Source organism: Galeopterus variegatus, unplaced genomic scaffold, assembly GCF_000696425.1.
Source record: "Galeopterus variegatus unplaced genomic scaffold, G_variegatus-3.0.2 Scaffold2948, whole genome shotgun sequence".
NCBI lineage: Eukaryota > Metazoa > Chordata > Mammalia > Dermoptera > Cynocephalidae > Galeopterus > Galeopterus variegatus.
Genome location: NW_007729059.1, coordinates 214844 through 230522, shown reverse-complemented (window position 1 = coordinate 230522; position 15679 = coordinate 214844). Strand labels below are relative to the sequence as shown.

The window sequence follows — 15679 nt, the reverse complement described above, 5'->3', positions numbered from 1 at the left end:
GAGGGAGGGAGAAGGGAAATGTTAGGCACAAAAAGACAGCAGTGGGAAGACAGGACTAAGGGAAGAGAAAGGTTAATTTGGCTGGCGCAGAGTTTATGTAGAGAAGCAGCAGGAAATAATGCTGAAAACAGCATTTTAAAATTAATTCGTTCACTGGGCACTTACTAATGCCAGACAGTGTTCTAGATGCTGGCAATGAAAAGGTAAACCAGATAGGCCGGGTTGCTGCCCTTGAGAGCCTACCTCATGGGGGCAGGAGACCTACTGCGAAGAAAATAAGCATGTGAGAAACAGGGAAAGAATGGGTACAGGGGTCTATTCTAGATCTGGTGGTCAGGGAACATCTGTCTGCATCAGGAATATTCTGAGCTGAGACAAGGAGGTGAGAAAGCACATCCTCCTGCACAGAGTGAACAGCAAGTGGCAAGCACCAGAGCCAAGAAGAGCTTGGATCCTCAAAGCACCAAAAGAAGGTCAAGGAGGCTAACCAAGGGCACTGGTGAACCCTCTGAAGGATTCATACGTTCATCAACTCCATCCTACTACTTTAAGTACCAGATTTGTGTTGTTGTATACAAGGATGACGGTATGTGACCTGAGCCACATTCTCTAGCGATTCTGCAGGTAGGATTTCTTCACCATGCATACTTCATTTTTCCCACTACCCCAGCCACCCACCACTCCAGTAGGAGCTCCATGAAGGAAGGGAATTTCGTTGCATTCACTGTTGTATTCCCAGTCTTCAGGTGGCGAGTGATCTCTATACACCAGGCAGTGGACTGAACTATGTCCCCCAAATCCATGTATAAGAAACTTAACCCTCACTGACAGTGTTAAGAGAGTGGGAAACGCTATTATGGTAATTGAAAGGTGATTGGATTGTTAGGACTGTACCCTCAATGGATCAGTCCATTCTTGGAATAATGGGAGTGGTTCTGGTGGCTTTAAAAGGAGAGTGAATGAGAAGGTTAGTCTCTCTTTCTGTTCCACCATTTCCACCATGTGACACCTTGCATTGCTGTGGAGCCACATCAGCAGATATATTCCCTGGACTTTGGACTTCCCAGCCTCCAACACTGTACACAAAGGAGAGTGAATGAGAAGGTTAGTCTCTCTTTCTGTTCCACCATTTCCACCATGTGACACCCTGCATTGCTGTGGAGCCACATCAGCAGATATATTCCCTGGACTTTGGACTTCCCAGCCTCCAACACTGTACACAATAAATATTGTTTCTTTATAAATTACCCAGTTCCAGGTATTTTGTTATAAGCAACAGAGATGGACTAATACATACCACCTTTGTGCAAAAGAAAGATAATTCCATTTGACAATGCTTCTGCCCTTCGCAGACAACAACTGACTATCTTTGACTTATGACGCTGTTTTTTCTTTACTCAGGAGTCTCCAACTTGACCCTCTCCAAGGGCCAGGGAAGAGTGAAGATGGCCAGGTGCAAAACAGCAGGCAGTGGTGGGCATGACAGTGAATGGGCCACACAGGTGCCACCTAGAGGGGGAGCTGCTACTCCTGCCTGTGCAACAAGCAAAACCATCGGACCATCTGCTGTTGACCCTGGCCCTCCAGCTGCTGGTGCAGGGCCTGGGTTTTCATAGGCTCCAACAGAAGAAGAAGGTGCAGAAGGAAAACTTTTTTTTCTTTTAGAGTTTATTTCCTCATACCTACCCAAGAGTAAAAAGGCAATGGAAATCTCAGAAGGTTGCTGATTTTTCAGTGACAGAAAGAGGGTGTAGGTGTAGGGGTGTGTGTGGGGTGTGTGTGTCTGTGTGTGTGTGAGTGTCTGTGTATGAGAGAGAGAGAGAAAGAGAGAAGGAGGGAGAGAGGGAAGAAGAGAGAAGGAAAAAAGGAAGGAAGGAGGGGGAAGGAGGACGGAGAGGAGGGAAGGAGGGGAGGGGAGGAGGTCCAGACACTGGAAACCACGGAAACTTCACAGAACAGCTTCCCAGCGAGCCACGGGGAGGTAAGAAAGCCTAATTTGTAAGCAGTAGAAAGGGAAGTGGGCTAGGATGGAGGAGGGAAAACAAAAGGAGCCAGTGAAGGGGAAGCTGAGCCAGGTTCATCCAGCTTGCCCTGGCCCCTCTCACCAGAACTCCTGTCCCTCATCCATCATCGGCCCTAACCCTGTTGGTGCATGGGTCCAAGCACAGAAGTCACCTCTAGTGGCTCAAGAACATCAGTCCCTCTGCCATGGGAGGGGAGGGCGGGGCCCCCCATATGATGACTCCCAGGACCACCGGAACAATTTGTAAGCTGGGCCTCCTGGAGTTCAGAACTTAGGTGCAGAGGGACCTCACTGCACTGTCAGCAGAGTGGCCCAGGGACAGTGGGCCACTGGAGGACAACTGGACGGTGTTGGCACACTGATCCAGCAACCCAGAACACAGAAGGGACACAGAGCACTCCACAGAACCTGACATGAAATAATGATAACTGTGCCGTCTGCTTTTCCAGTGGAGCTGCCACCGCACACCCAGTGCTGAAGACGGGGGTAGTGTGGGCTGAAGTCACTGGCCTTCGCGAATTAGCTGAGCGGAACCCTTTCCCCGTGGAGGTGCAGAGAACTCACACACAGGGGCTCAGGAAGTGGCACTAAGACGCCATCTATCTCTCCCTCCTACCAACAGGCTCTGAACCAAAACAATAAAAGACAGCAAAAGATCGCCCCCAAGTCATTGTTTATTAGGCTACTACTTGAGACAGTATAAACATGCCTTTAATAAACTTTAAATTTTAAAACATTGGCCAAGACTTAAAAGAGAGTGTATCACTGAACCTTCACTTCAGAAATTAAAAAAAAATTTTTTGAAAAAACTGCATTACAGGCTTAAGTGAGAGTTATAATATGTGTATTGAATTAATAAAAAATTTGAATACTTGCAGTGATCTGTAGCAATATATGAAGCTGTTTCAAGGTAAAATTGAATAATTAATCATTTAATACATATTTGAAAAGTTTTGAGTTTATAATATGAAAAGTTCTACGTTAATTTGAAGTATTAACTTATCTTCACCCCAATGTTTAATAAGAAAATTGGAAAATGTTTCCTTTATTATTCCCTACTTCCCACCTTTTCTCCATCTCCAATCATGTTAACGCACAGCTGAAGGATAAGATCTTTGGGAACTTTCAGATGAGTTTCACAGTTGAATGCAAACACAAATGATCAGCTGTTAAAGTTTTGTCTCTCTGTTTTCAATAAAGCCACGCCTCTGTTCATGAAAACAATGCATCCTCATATCACACTTCTTTATCGTAAACTTCATCCTCATAACTAGACATGCTAACTTAGCCCCTTCCAGACTGATTGCTTGGTTCATTTGTTCAGTAATTCATTTATTCAGCAAATATTTATGAGGTACCTACTATGCCTCAGGGACAATGCCAGGTGCTGGAAATCCAAAAAGTGATTAAGGCAGAGTCTGTGACTTCAACGAGGAGGTACCAGTGAAAGGTGGGAGGGATACAGACCTTTAAAAGGAGCTGGCAAGGCTGGGTTAGAGGTGGCATGAGACAGCTGGGGGATCGTGGGAGGGCACAGGAGGCCCACATTGGCATGCTCTCCCCTCAACTGAATGGCTTTGTTACTCCTTTACACAAAATGCCAGATTGCTTCCTTCACTTGGGTGGAAGGGTGTGGAAGTACAGGCCCCAGCTCAGGGGAAGTCATAGGGATGGGTCAGAAAACACGAACTGTAAGGTGCTGGCAGGCAATGGGTGAGACCCGCTTCGACTTGTAGCTCACATCTCACTGGGATCATGACAGCATCTAACACTGGTAATTGCATCTTCCTTCTTGAAGCCCTCTCTTTCCTTGGGGATCCCTAAAACACGAGACTCTTTCTTCCTGGAACTGCCCCCTGCAAAATGAGTTCAAAATTTATATCTCCAGCTGGGACATCTCTTTAAGCTTCTGACCTGTATAAATAACTGCCTATTTAATATCTTTGATAATTTTTCGATCCTAACATGTTTAGAGCTGGCTTCATGCTTTCCCTTCCCCTGCCCTACCCAGCCATGGTCTTCTCCCCTTGTTAGTGGTCTTCATCCCAGGAAGTGGCACCAAATCCTTCCTGGCACGTAAGGCAGAGGCTTGAAAATCTTTCCAGACACCTACTTCCTTCTTCCCTCCAGCCCTTACCAATAATCAGCCTAGATCAATTTTCCTCCTATACTTCCTTCACCTGGTATACGCTGGCTTAATCATTCCTAGGGAAGCCTTTCTTGACTAGATCAATCCATCCCATTAATTGCTCTGAAAGCACACAGCCCTTACCAATAATCAGCCTAGATCAATTTTCCTCCTATACTTCCTTCACCTGGTATACACTGGCTTAATCATTCCTAGGGAAGCCTTTCTTGACTAGATCAATCCATCCCATTAATTGCTCTGAAAGCACATTTCCTTTCAATACTTACCACAATTATATTTTACTTGTAGGACTCTGATTACTTTCTGTCTCCCCAATTAGACTGTATGTTCCATGAGACAGGGACTATGTCTTTCCCCCTGCTCACTATTCTAAAAACACTGCTTTGAATATTGATAGCAGTTAATAAATATTCCTTGAAAAAATGCATGATGATGTGTGTGTATGAATATATCAGCCACTCTCCATAATTTAACGCTTTCCCTAAAAAGAGGGTCTGTCGCAGTGCCCTGTGATAGAGCTAGCACATCAAGCTCTATTTGTTGATGTGATTTGACCAGAAGGTTTTAAGTTATTTACAATTGTTTCCTGGGAGTAGTACCCTTGTCCCCCATGAAAAACACAGCTCTGCCCTGTTATTTTCAGTTGAGAGAAAACTTACGGAAATCTAGGTTGAGGTCAAAAAGTTTTAAATACAGAGAACAAAATTTTTATTCTAATAATAATATAACATTCAACTACTTACAATATTACAAAGCAGTTATTCTTTGTTGTTTCTATTTTATCTGTATCAATATTTTCCAGAACAGACAAATGAACACAAAGCTTATGTGGCTTTTTTTTTTTTGCCTTGTTTCTTATTTATTTCCCAAACCCTTTAATGACATTAATTTTCTTAGGCTTCAGATATAAGGTATTTTCCCTTAAGTTTTATTTGTTAAAAGAGATTCTTACAATTCTGTACTTTGTTTGGAACCCTTTACATTCAGATGTTTATATACAATTAAAAATTAATAGGTGACAACATTATTAATAGGTGACACAAAAGAAAAAGTAGTTTGACTTCATTAAAATTAAAATTTTTAATTTTTAATTAAAAATTACTGGGGGAAAAAATTCACAAATCATATAACTGAGAAGGGTTTAATATTCAGAATATATAAAGAACTCCTACAATTCAACAACAAAAAGAAAGACAGTCCAATTTAAAAATAGGCAAAGAATGTGAAAGGCCATTTTTCCAAAGAAGATATACAAATGGCCAATAAGCATATGAAAAGATGCCTCACATCACTAGTCATCAGGGAAATGCAAAGCAATACCTAATGAGATACCACTTCACACTTACTAGAATGGTTATTTAAAAAAAAAATGTGTTGGAGAGGATGTGGAGAAATCAGAACGCTTGTACCTTGCTGGTGGGAATGTAAAATGGTACAACTGCTGTAGAAAACAGTGGCGGTTCTTCAAAAAGTGAAATGTAAAGTTACCATATACCCCAGTGATTTCACTCCTAGGGATATACCCCAAAGAACTGAAAGCAGGGTCTCAAAGAGACATTCGTACACACACGTCCCTAGCAGCATTACTCACAATAGTCAAAGGTGGAAACAACCCAAGTTGTTCATCAACGAATGACTTGATAAACAAAATGTGGTCAATTCTCTTTATTTGCTACAGTTATGTTCTATAAAGTCACAGCAAATACTGAATTAGCAAATATTGAACCCCTCCTCATAGGGGAAATATAGGATTATGGTTCTTCAGGCCTCTGGTCACAACATTTTCATCAACTGATCTATACATAATCTTGTTTTATGTGTCTCTATTTAAAGATATTTTAATGTATATTGCCGTTTCCTTAACATTGAACTCACAGCCAACTGCACTATAACTTGTGTTTGAATGAAGCTTATTAACACATATTTTCTCTGAAAGGCAAATCACAGCCTTCCTGAGCTTAGGAACACTAGCCAGCACTTTGGCAATGTGCTTGAAACAACAAAATCTTTTAAAACAACAAAATCACCAACAAAAAGCACAAAGGTGCAAAAAACGTGCACTAGATAGACTGTGAGAAGGACACTTGTTCACAGTATGACAGCTGAAGCAAGAAAGCAGAATGTCCTCTGGGCTGATCTCAGCTGAAATGTGCACTCTGGGCAATTCAACTTTTTGCTGCTCTGCACACATCTGTGAATGACTGTGAAAATGCTGTGACTATTGACTTTGAGGTTACAAATAAATGTAGCTAGCATGGCAAATTTGCAAATATGGAATCTGCAAATAATGAGGACTGATTCTATATACATACAGTAGAATATTATTCAGCCTTAAAAAGGAATGGAATTCTGATACATGCTACATATGGATGAATACTGAAAACAGGCTAAGTGAAATAAGCCAGACACAAAAGGACAAGTGTTGTATAACTGCACTTATATGAAATATCTAGAAAAGGCAAATTAACAGACTAGAGGTTACCAGGGGCTTGGGGGAGGGGAGAATGTGGAGTCATCACAGAATGGGTTCAGTTTCTGGTTGTGATGATAAAAAGTACTGACTATGATAGGGGTTATGGTTGCACAAGAATGTGAACGTAATGCCACTGAATTGTCCACTTAAAAAATGGCAAATTTTATGTTATATATTCTATGACGAAAATTAATAGATGTACTAAATAAGACTGAATAGATCATTTTAACTTCTGTAAAAACAAAACCTATACACCGATGGTACTAATAGAGATTCTTATTTAACCACGCTTCTTCTTAAACACTCCTCTTTAATATATTAAACAGCCCTCCTTAATATATTTTTTTCTTTTGGTTCATAGCATGCATTTAAAAATGGGCTTGCTATTTAATAATATTAGCCGATTATGGAAGAAAACAAGTAAATTAAAATGTGCAGGTTAGTTTGGCTTTTCTTCATTTTTAGTGAAAATTTATGTAGTACTACAACCATTCTTTCTCACTGATTGCTTAAAGAGGGGCCACCTCGAGAACCAACAACTGATGTTCCTAAATTATCTTTGGAATAAAATTGTCTGTGACTCACTCTATTTGGGTGAACTGATATTCTTAGGTAAGTTACTACTGGAACTATTTAGGTGTGCTGGCACTATGTGTCTACTTTTAATCTTTTGCATTGCTTTTTTTCCTTTTATCACCAATCTATTTCTCATTTGCTTCCTTCCCTACTGATACCCCTATTTTCATATCTCTAGAGAGAGCCATCTGTTAGAATATGGTTGTGGTTACTATCATAATTCCAATGATCCCTTTCAAGTATTTCTTGACCCAACAATTATAAAGAAGCACCGCTGGATATAAACAAAAATGAAATATTCTAATGTGGAATGCAAACAGTATTAAAACGTAAACTTAAAATAGGAAAGAATTCACGGCTAAAGAAAATCTATTACAATTCTTTCAGTCTTTTAAAATGCATCATAAAACTAAAAACGTTTCACTACAGAATAACATTTTGGCTTCTTTTATGATTGCAAAGAAGGGTAATTATGATTGTCATGAAAACACATTGAGCAGCTGTATACTGCTAACAAAAGAACCATTATATGATGCTCGTAAAAACTGGCACTTTATACAATCACATTTCCTAGAAATTAGATAGTCTTCCCAATTGGAGTAGATACCAAAGAGACTGTTTTCTATTAATTGTGGCTTCATACCAATCAAGTCTATAGAGCCAATTGGATCATCTTTCCTTTGGGACGATTTCCACAATTATGTAGGATTTATATATACTCAGAATTGTACATTATAATTTTGTAAAAAGCAATTTTTAAGTTCTTAAAAATCTATGCATTTTTAGATCTTAAAAAATGCCAGCATCAATAGATTCTTTCACAAATGTACATCTGTTTAGAAATTATAAAAAAGCATAGCAAATAACTCTGCAGTTTATTTTATAAAGACTAATTAATAAGGTACTCACTCATTAAAGACTAGGTCTGGTGCAAAATAGAGAAATTGGCTGTTCGTATGTTTGTACGATCTCCAGCTCAAGGCAAATGATGATAGACACATCCAAGAATACTGGATTAGGGTAATTTGGTCCTCAAGAGGCATGTTTTTAAATCCTGAAGAACAGAACAATTAATCAAAGAAATACACTTAGCATTTAAGTACATTCCAGGAAGAAGCTTCTTAAGTCAACCCCAAACAGCCACCTTTCTCTAATAGATTCAAATCAATTCAACAGTCATTTATGGAGCACTCACCACAGACCCAGCCCTTTCCAATGTTTTATTTCAAATTCACCCTAAATACTTAATGAGTGTGAACTGCCAGTACAAACTAAAACTGGAGAGTTCAGTGAGGTTCAGTGTAGATGCAGCCTAAAACCCTTGGTCAGACTGAAAGAACTTGTATTAACCTATAAAACTTGCTTCATCCCACACACAATTAATAACCCTACAGTAAAGAGTGTTTAATAATTGTCAACACCCGTATAATCTGCAATTATGGTGGAAGATTTTAGTTCTCATGAGTTTGTGGTGCTTCAAAAAAGATGATTCCTTGCTTCCCACAGTCTGGGATAATATCAGACTTGGACAAAGTTCTGTAGCAGAACAAGCATCCTCGGCACTTGTCCTCCCCTCTCTGACAGCCTTCCTTTTGGGGCCTCAAGCCCTTCTCTTCTTCCTTTTCTCACCCTCTATTCCCAGTGGCATCAAATTATTCTTCCATCTACAGAATTTTACCCAGGCAAGCTCCTCTTCAAAGGTCCAGTTGCTGGAGCTTTCCCCAATCTTTTTTTCTTATGGCTGCTAGCTGACCATAGGTAATCTAAGAAACTGCTTTACTTGTAGATTAGTGAACTGAGACAACATGATGGGTAGCAAATCTAAGTGATTTTTCTTCAGATTATTGGGGGCCTTACTAATAAAATCCTATAGCATAAAGAATGACTAACGTAGGAATTTCAAGAACAATTTGAAGGGTGCTGGGAGTAAGGTGGTATTTTTTTTGGACAGAAAAGTCTTTCCGGTCTCTTACAACTTACTTACTAGGCCTTGGCTTACTTGGTCTATGCTTAGATTAGCCCTCATTGTGAGATACTCAAATGGGCTTGATTTGTGCTTTCACGAACAGAATGTATTTTACCTTATTAATATTCTGGGGATGAAATTTTCCATTTCAATCATCAACATAAGAAATGTATTTTATTTTAACAACAGAATCCTTAACCTCCACATTCTCAGAAGAAACAAGCCCATTAACCAGATTGTTCCCACACACTTGATTAACTTGATATCAGTGTAAAAAGTTGCTAGCAGGCTTTAATAGAAAGCTCACTCCAGTTGCACTGTTGGAGGGGACAAAGTCTGCTGCCCTGACTTGTTTAGTTCAGGATGCAAAGGTGAAAGGAGAGGCAATCCTACCTGGAAGTACCTTTGCCCACTTCACAACTTGAATCATCTGTTTGCCTGCTAAGCGGTTTAGAGTGGAGAGCAGATTTTCGGCTGTATCTGGTTTTGAGCTGTCATAGCCTGCATACACAATTTCAGGTTCAATGTTTTCAAGGACCATAGCAGGGGAAGGTGTGAGTGCTCGTGAAATTGTGGAGAGCTGAGGAACCAGTGCACTGTTGACTGAGGGCTCTTTTGCGGGAGCGATATATGTTGTCCCTTCCTCGGGGCTTTGGGGTGGTGGAGGTGGAGGTGGTGGCTGCTGCTGCTGTGGCTGTTCCTCGTGAATCCCTTTCAACTTTCCCAACTTCTTTGACTTTCGAGCTGTAAGAAAATCATAAATGATGGGCCAAATTAAAATTATGTTTGGAATATACTTCATAAGGTAAATTATAACTGAACATTGACTTATATTGGTTAAAGCATACTTTTCCTCTAAAGAAGTCTTGTTATACCAATAAGAACATTACCTTTTAAGTATTCTACTAAGAGAAAATACACAAAGCCCAATTGCTATTACTGTGGATATTAGGAAAACAAATTCCTCCCACCTTTCATACATGCTGTAAATCTTCACTACTTGTCTCTTATATGCAAGATATTAGAAACCAAGCTAATATCTTTAGTGTGATCCCTGTCCTTACCTTGTCCTCAACAGATGTTCATCCTAGTGGGGAAGGAACTAAGAAATGTATTGCAAAACTGTATCACAGTGCAGATAGAGAAAGGTACCATGATAAAAATGATAAAAAATAAGCTAAAATTCTTTGAATTCTTACTAATACCAGGCACTGTTCTAAATTAGCCAAGCAACAAATTTAACAATTTTATAAGTAGGTACTATTATGATTCTCATTTTAGAATGAGGAAACTGAGACCAGAGAGGTTAAGAAAGCTGTCCAAGGTCATTCAGCTAGTATATGTCATTAAATAGAGACAGGGTTCAGAGGAAGGATAAATTACTTCATATGCTAATATGATGGGAGGTACATGGGTAGATGGACAGATTATTTGGAAGATAGATGAATGAGTGAATGGATGAAAAGAAAAGAAAGCTCAGAAGTGCCAAATTGAGCTTAAATGGTGATTACTTACTTTGCAATTATACGGTTTTCAATTTATTTTAAAATTCTTGAAGAACTAGACACTTGCTATTCAATCGTAACAGACATGGGGAAATTACAGGATAAGAATTTAACATAAAACAGGGCTATGCCACACCAATTAACTTGATTTGAAAAAATAACTGTTCATGTTTACAATTGCAGCCACTAATATCACATTCATCACAGAAAAACTTAAAATTCAGATAAAAGATAAGCGGCCACTAAACAACAGATATATCTGCTACACGGTCATTAAATATTGGAACTAGACTTAAAAGATGAATTAGACAATTAAAAAATTTCAATCATTCATTGATGGTCTGTCTCCTACAGTAAAAGATTTGAGGCAGTAAAATCTGATTTTCAGAACTGTGTCAATGAAAAGCAGATGTGTCATCTTCATGTATGCTACTGGAAGCGGCTGACAAAACACTACACGGTATTGCTCAGCGACAGTTAGGTAACCAAGATGCTTCTGACAGATGAATGAGTGAACGAACAAACAAAAAATAATCAGCAAAGTGCCTCAAAATCTAGACAAAACAGAGAAGGAAAAGAAAAGAACCACACATCTAGATAATCCAAAATGCTATTCAATTGATGACTCTACAGAAGCTTGAGAAAATCCTCAATAGCATTATTTGGTCTCTGGGCAATTGGATACCTGAACTGTTTCTGTGTCGCATAAACTCTTCTCAAGCCTCAACTGATTCATCTGAGAAATGGGGATGATAGTGTTTCCCTCTCCTATCTCACAGAGGAGATTATTATTAACATCTGAACTAGTATTTCAACGTTACTTCCATTCTTTCCTGTAATCTTAAAAATATTAAAGACATTCTAGTTCATTAAAATGTTCTCATCCTTTATGAGGCTACATCTAATGATAACCATAATTTGACCAGAAACAGCCAAGGGTGATATTTTCAAATTTTATTAAAAGTGGTATTTGCTCACAAATTAATGATAAAATTCATATTTGCTTTAGGGTCTAGTCCTATAATGCTGTGTTTATTCTCATGGCTGATTTAAGGTCAATGCTATGAAATATCATGAAGAAGAATACTCAATATGTTCTCTAGCACTTACACACAAGGCTGTGGTCTGTAGCATAAACTTACCGAGAAGATTATCAACATCATGTTAAGTATTTCAGTTACATTTAACTTTATGCTATAATTTTGTGAGTATATGTGAAACGCTTGGAACTGAGTAATAATCTATATTTACTTAAATAGCTCAAGATAAAAATCTTCAGTATGTAGATTTTTCAGCCAATTGTATTTACCCAATGTCTATTCTAAAAGCACGGGGAGTATGGTTACATAATCAATTATGCTTATATTAGTCAAAGTAACATTTTCTAAGATGCTTAAAAATTTTACTGTTCTATACATGGTATATTCTAAAATTTAAGTTCTTCAAAGTTGGTAATAATGTCTTATGTATTCCTATAACACCCTATCACTTCCCATGATAGTTATGTGTACTCAATAAATGTTTGTTGAATAAATATATTTCATTTAAAAATTTTAATAAATTTTAAGAAACTATTACATATATGACGTACTAATTAATTTCCCTGTGGGAAATGAAGGCAAGCTTCTGAGATTTTAAGATAAAATTTCTGAATTATTATTTCTTTCCAAAATGTCTGCTGTGTAATGGTCCATTTGTGGTGTTATTCCTCTTAAAATGCCACATCTAAAGTAACAATAAGCTAAATTTACTTAGCACTTATGTTCTAAGCACAGTTTGAAGTGCTTTTTACATGTTTTGAGCACTCCAGTGCTCACCATGATGCCACGATAAGGCACTATTATTATTTCCATTTTTCCAGGATACTGAAGCACAGAGATCCTAAGCACTTTTTCAAAGTTTCAGAGCTAGTAGTAAACACCAGGCAAGGATTGGAATGCAGCCATAACTTGAAGCCCACACTCTTAACCTCCCTATGCTATGCATTTTCTTTTCTAATCCTTTTCTTTTTATCTAATTTGTATTATTTCATACTTTAAGATTAGCACAAGCTTCAAATCCAAGTGTACAATTAAGATGTTTGCTAATTATGCAGTTTTGGCTAAGGACACTTAAGGAGCATGTTTCCATTATCCAAAGCATCAGTGAACATAAATTTTGGGTCTTATCTCTATTTAGCACCTTACTAAACTGACAACAGATTATTCAATTGATGGCCATTGGGCTTGGGGATCTCTGGCTCCCAGGAGGCTAGAGCCACACTCCATTTCTCAGCTGCCAGCAACAGTAGCTGTGTGTGTGTAGGGTGCATTAACGTGACTATAAGTGTTTACCAGTCCTATTTAAACTCCCTTAAAAGAGGTGTTTCGCTTGTTCTACCTGGACCTTATAGCAACTGGGATGTGCTTAGTGGCTGCTGCCCTTGGCTGCCAAATTCTTAATTACTAGCAGCATCTTGGCAGCCACTTTCCTGGCACTAATGGGAGACAGAACTCCATAGATTCTCTGTGAATTGTTCCCCCAGGAGCTGGCAATAAGGCGGCCCTGCTTCCCATCCTGAGTAATATGCCAAACAGCAAGCGGGCAGCATCTTGGTGGGACCCTATAAAAATTGTGAAAAGTTTCCAATAGGATTGCAAGATTCACAGAGGCCTTGAAACATGGCATGGCAAGATTTCCTTCCTGGTTTGCTCCACCTCCTGAGACTGATATGACCTGCTACACACCCTTCTGACCAACCACTGGTGTAGCTGAGTGACGGCTAGCTAGGAATGTCACCGTGGCATCCCACTGTGCTAAGATGCTGAGATAAACAGGGTTCTCACTGTGTTTTCATTAGAAATGGTAATCAGGACAGTTTTCTTCTTTTTCATTTTTTTCTTCTGGAGTAAAATAAAAGACATACACAGAGGAATAAAAAATTTTTTCAATCACAACATTTCACTAGAAAAAAAATTAAAGTGAGAATTCTGTCATTTTGGAAACAGTTCATGCCATGTCTCGAAATCTTAGGTCTTGGCAGTAAATATTAGATAGGATATTCTGGGGTTATATTAAAATATATATTTTTCTGTTCATAGGCCAAAGGTAACTACAGCACACAGAACAATAACAGCGTTCGCTCCCACCCCAGCCCCTTTCTTTAGCAGACCATTTCTTTCGTCACCCTCACATGCGGGGGATGCATTTCAGCAGTGTCCCCAACTGTGCTCTCCTATTTTCCTCCTCCTCTTCATTTGCATGACTTCTCTTTGCCTTTTTACTACCAGAGGAGGAATACTCTGAGAGACGGGGACAACTAAGTATTTTTGTGTGTGAAACCAAAGGAAGAAATGTCATCTTTCTACAAGTTTAAGTGGTTGTGCAGCAAAACCACCCTAATTTGTACTAATAGGAAAAAGAGCATTCAGTGGTTCTCAAGGTAATAGAACTGGGGTGAGGGTCCAAGGGCCAGTTGCTTCCATGAATAAATAATGAGCTCGTCAAAAGATCATGAGAAAGTGGCATTTCAATTGTTTATAAACACTCCTGGAGTGGTTAATGAAGTTGAAAACAGGGTGTTTTTAAAAGTATCTTTAAATATTCTCAGATTAACCTATATAATTTAACAAATTAACGTGCATTATTGATTTTATTAGCACAGAAAACATGCTAAGGCAGACACACACCCAATCTTTGACCACTTTAAAAGGTATTTCAAATTAGCGGATCTCCATATATTAAACTTTAATATGCGTATAAAGCTATCCATAGATATCTTTATCTATTCCTATAATAAATATAACTTTGTTACTCTTGTTGAAATAAAATAGGTTTATCAATTACTTAGCAAATAACTAATATCCAACCAATGTATAGGAAGTACCCTGTTTGTGAGCAATGCAATATTGACTGACGAGATCTGAGCCCCGACAAGAGATTACAACCTCAAGGAAGTTGGATCAATACATAATAAAGAAATCAGATTTATAAAGCAGGGTGTGATAAGTTTGGGTGGAACTGACAATATATTTGGAGAGAAAGACAATGGCAGAGAGAAGGTGTTTTCCCTCTCCACAGGAGCTCACACCTTCCTCCCCTCTGTGATAATGATAATTCTCACCATGTCCTGGTTTGGTTTTGGTGTGATTTGGATTGCACTGAGGGCCCATGTGGACTGGGCCACTTTCCTGTATGGGGAACCACCCAAATTCAAGCACCACTGATCCCCCTAGAAGAAGAGTGTCTCAGACCAGAACTGAGCAGAGAGGCTCAAGGGAATCAGAGGGAGTCAGAACAGGAGTTCCCTGACTTTACAGAGACAGTAACAAGGCTCTGGAAGATGACTCCCCCATGACAGAAATAGGACACCTTCCCAGCTGGGGCCAGACAGGGAGTCAGAAAGGGGTAAGACCGGGAGCTGCCTGGGAGGTACTGCTAAGGCTGGATGGAAGGTGCACATGAGTATTTTCACGGCATTTGTATTTTTGGTAATTAAATTCTTTTTTCTTCCTCTAATACTTAACAAATGTTTTTCATTCCTTTTTTTCTTTTAATGCCAGTCAGACTTGATTGTGTGTCCAAGAGGACTGGTACAGGGAGGATTCCGTCTTGGGCCAGAGTTTTAAAGGTGAGACAACACGTCTTCGAGGTCTGGCCAGGGTGGGGACTGCATTAAGCCAAGCAAGAAGCCCAGAAGAGGGAACTCGGGGTGTCAGAGAAATAGCCTCCTGGGGGTCACTTCTGGGCGATGAAGAAGGGTTCCAGAGCTTTATTCCACTGAAACCTTGGCTGGTTTTGAATGAAAACAAGACAGACCACCACTGACTGAGTGGCAGGGGCTAGGCCTGCACTGTAATTCTGAAGCTTGCTCTGGCTCCACTTCTGAAGAGTCACAGGCAGTGGGGAGCAGTGAGGGGCCCACGTCTCATAGCCAGGGTCAGGTGGACAGGGGTTTATTATCTGTGACAACTCTTTTTTTTTTTTTTTTTTTTTTTTTTTTTTTTTT

General features: G+C 39.3%; 1 protein-coding gene across 1 annotated transcript in view; it reads right to left on the bottom strand.

The window, feature by feature from the left end:
* LOC103599404 (mineralocorticoid receptor-like) overlaps positions 1-15679 on the bottom strand; it is a 126260-nt gene that overhangs the window by 16830 nt on the left and 93751 nt on the right. The window contains exons 4-6 of the mRNA XM_008583508.1: positions 9581-9931; positions 8131-8275; positions 1535-1682 (exon numbers count right to left, since the gene is read on the bottom strand). Coding sequence (XP_008581730.1) covers positions 1535-1682; positions 8131-8275; positions 9581-9931 — 644 coding nt within the window. The remainder of the gene's footprint in view (positions 1-1534; positions 1683-8130; positions 8276-9580; positions 9932-15679) is intronic.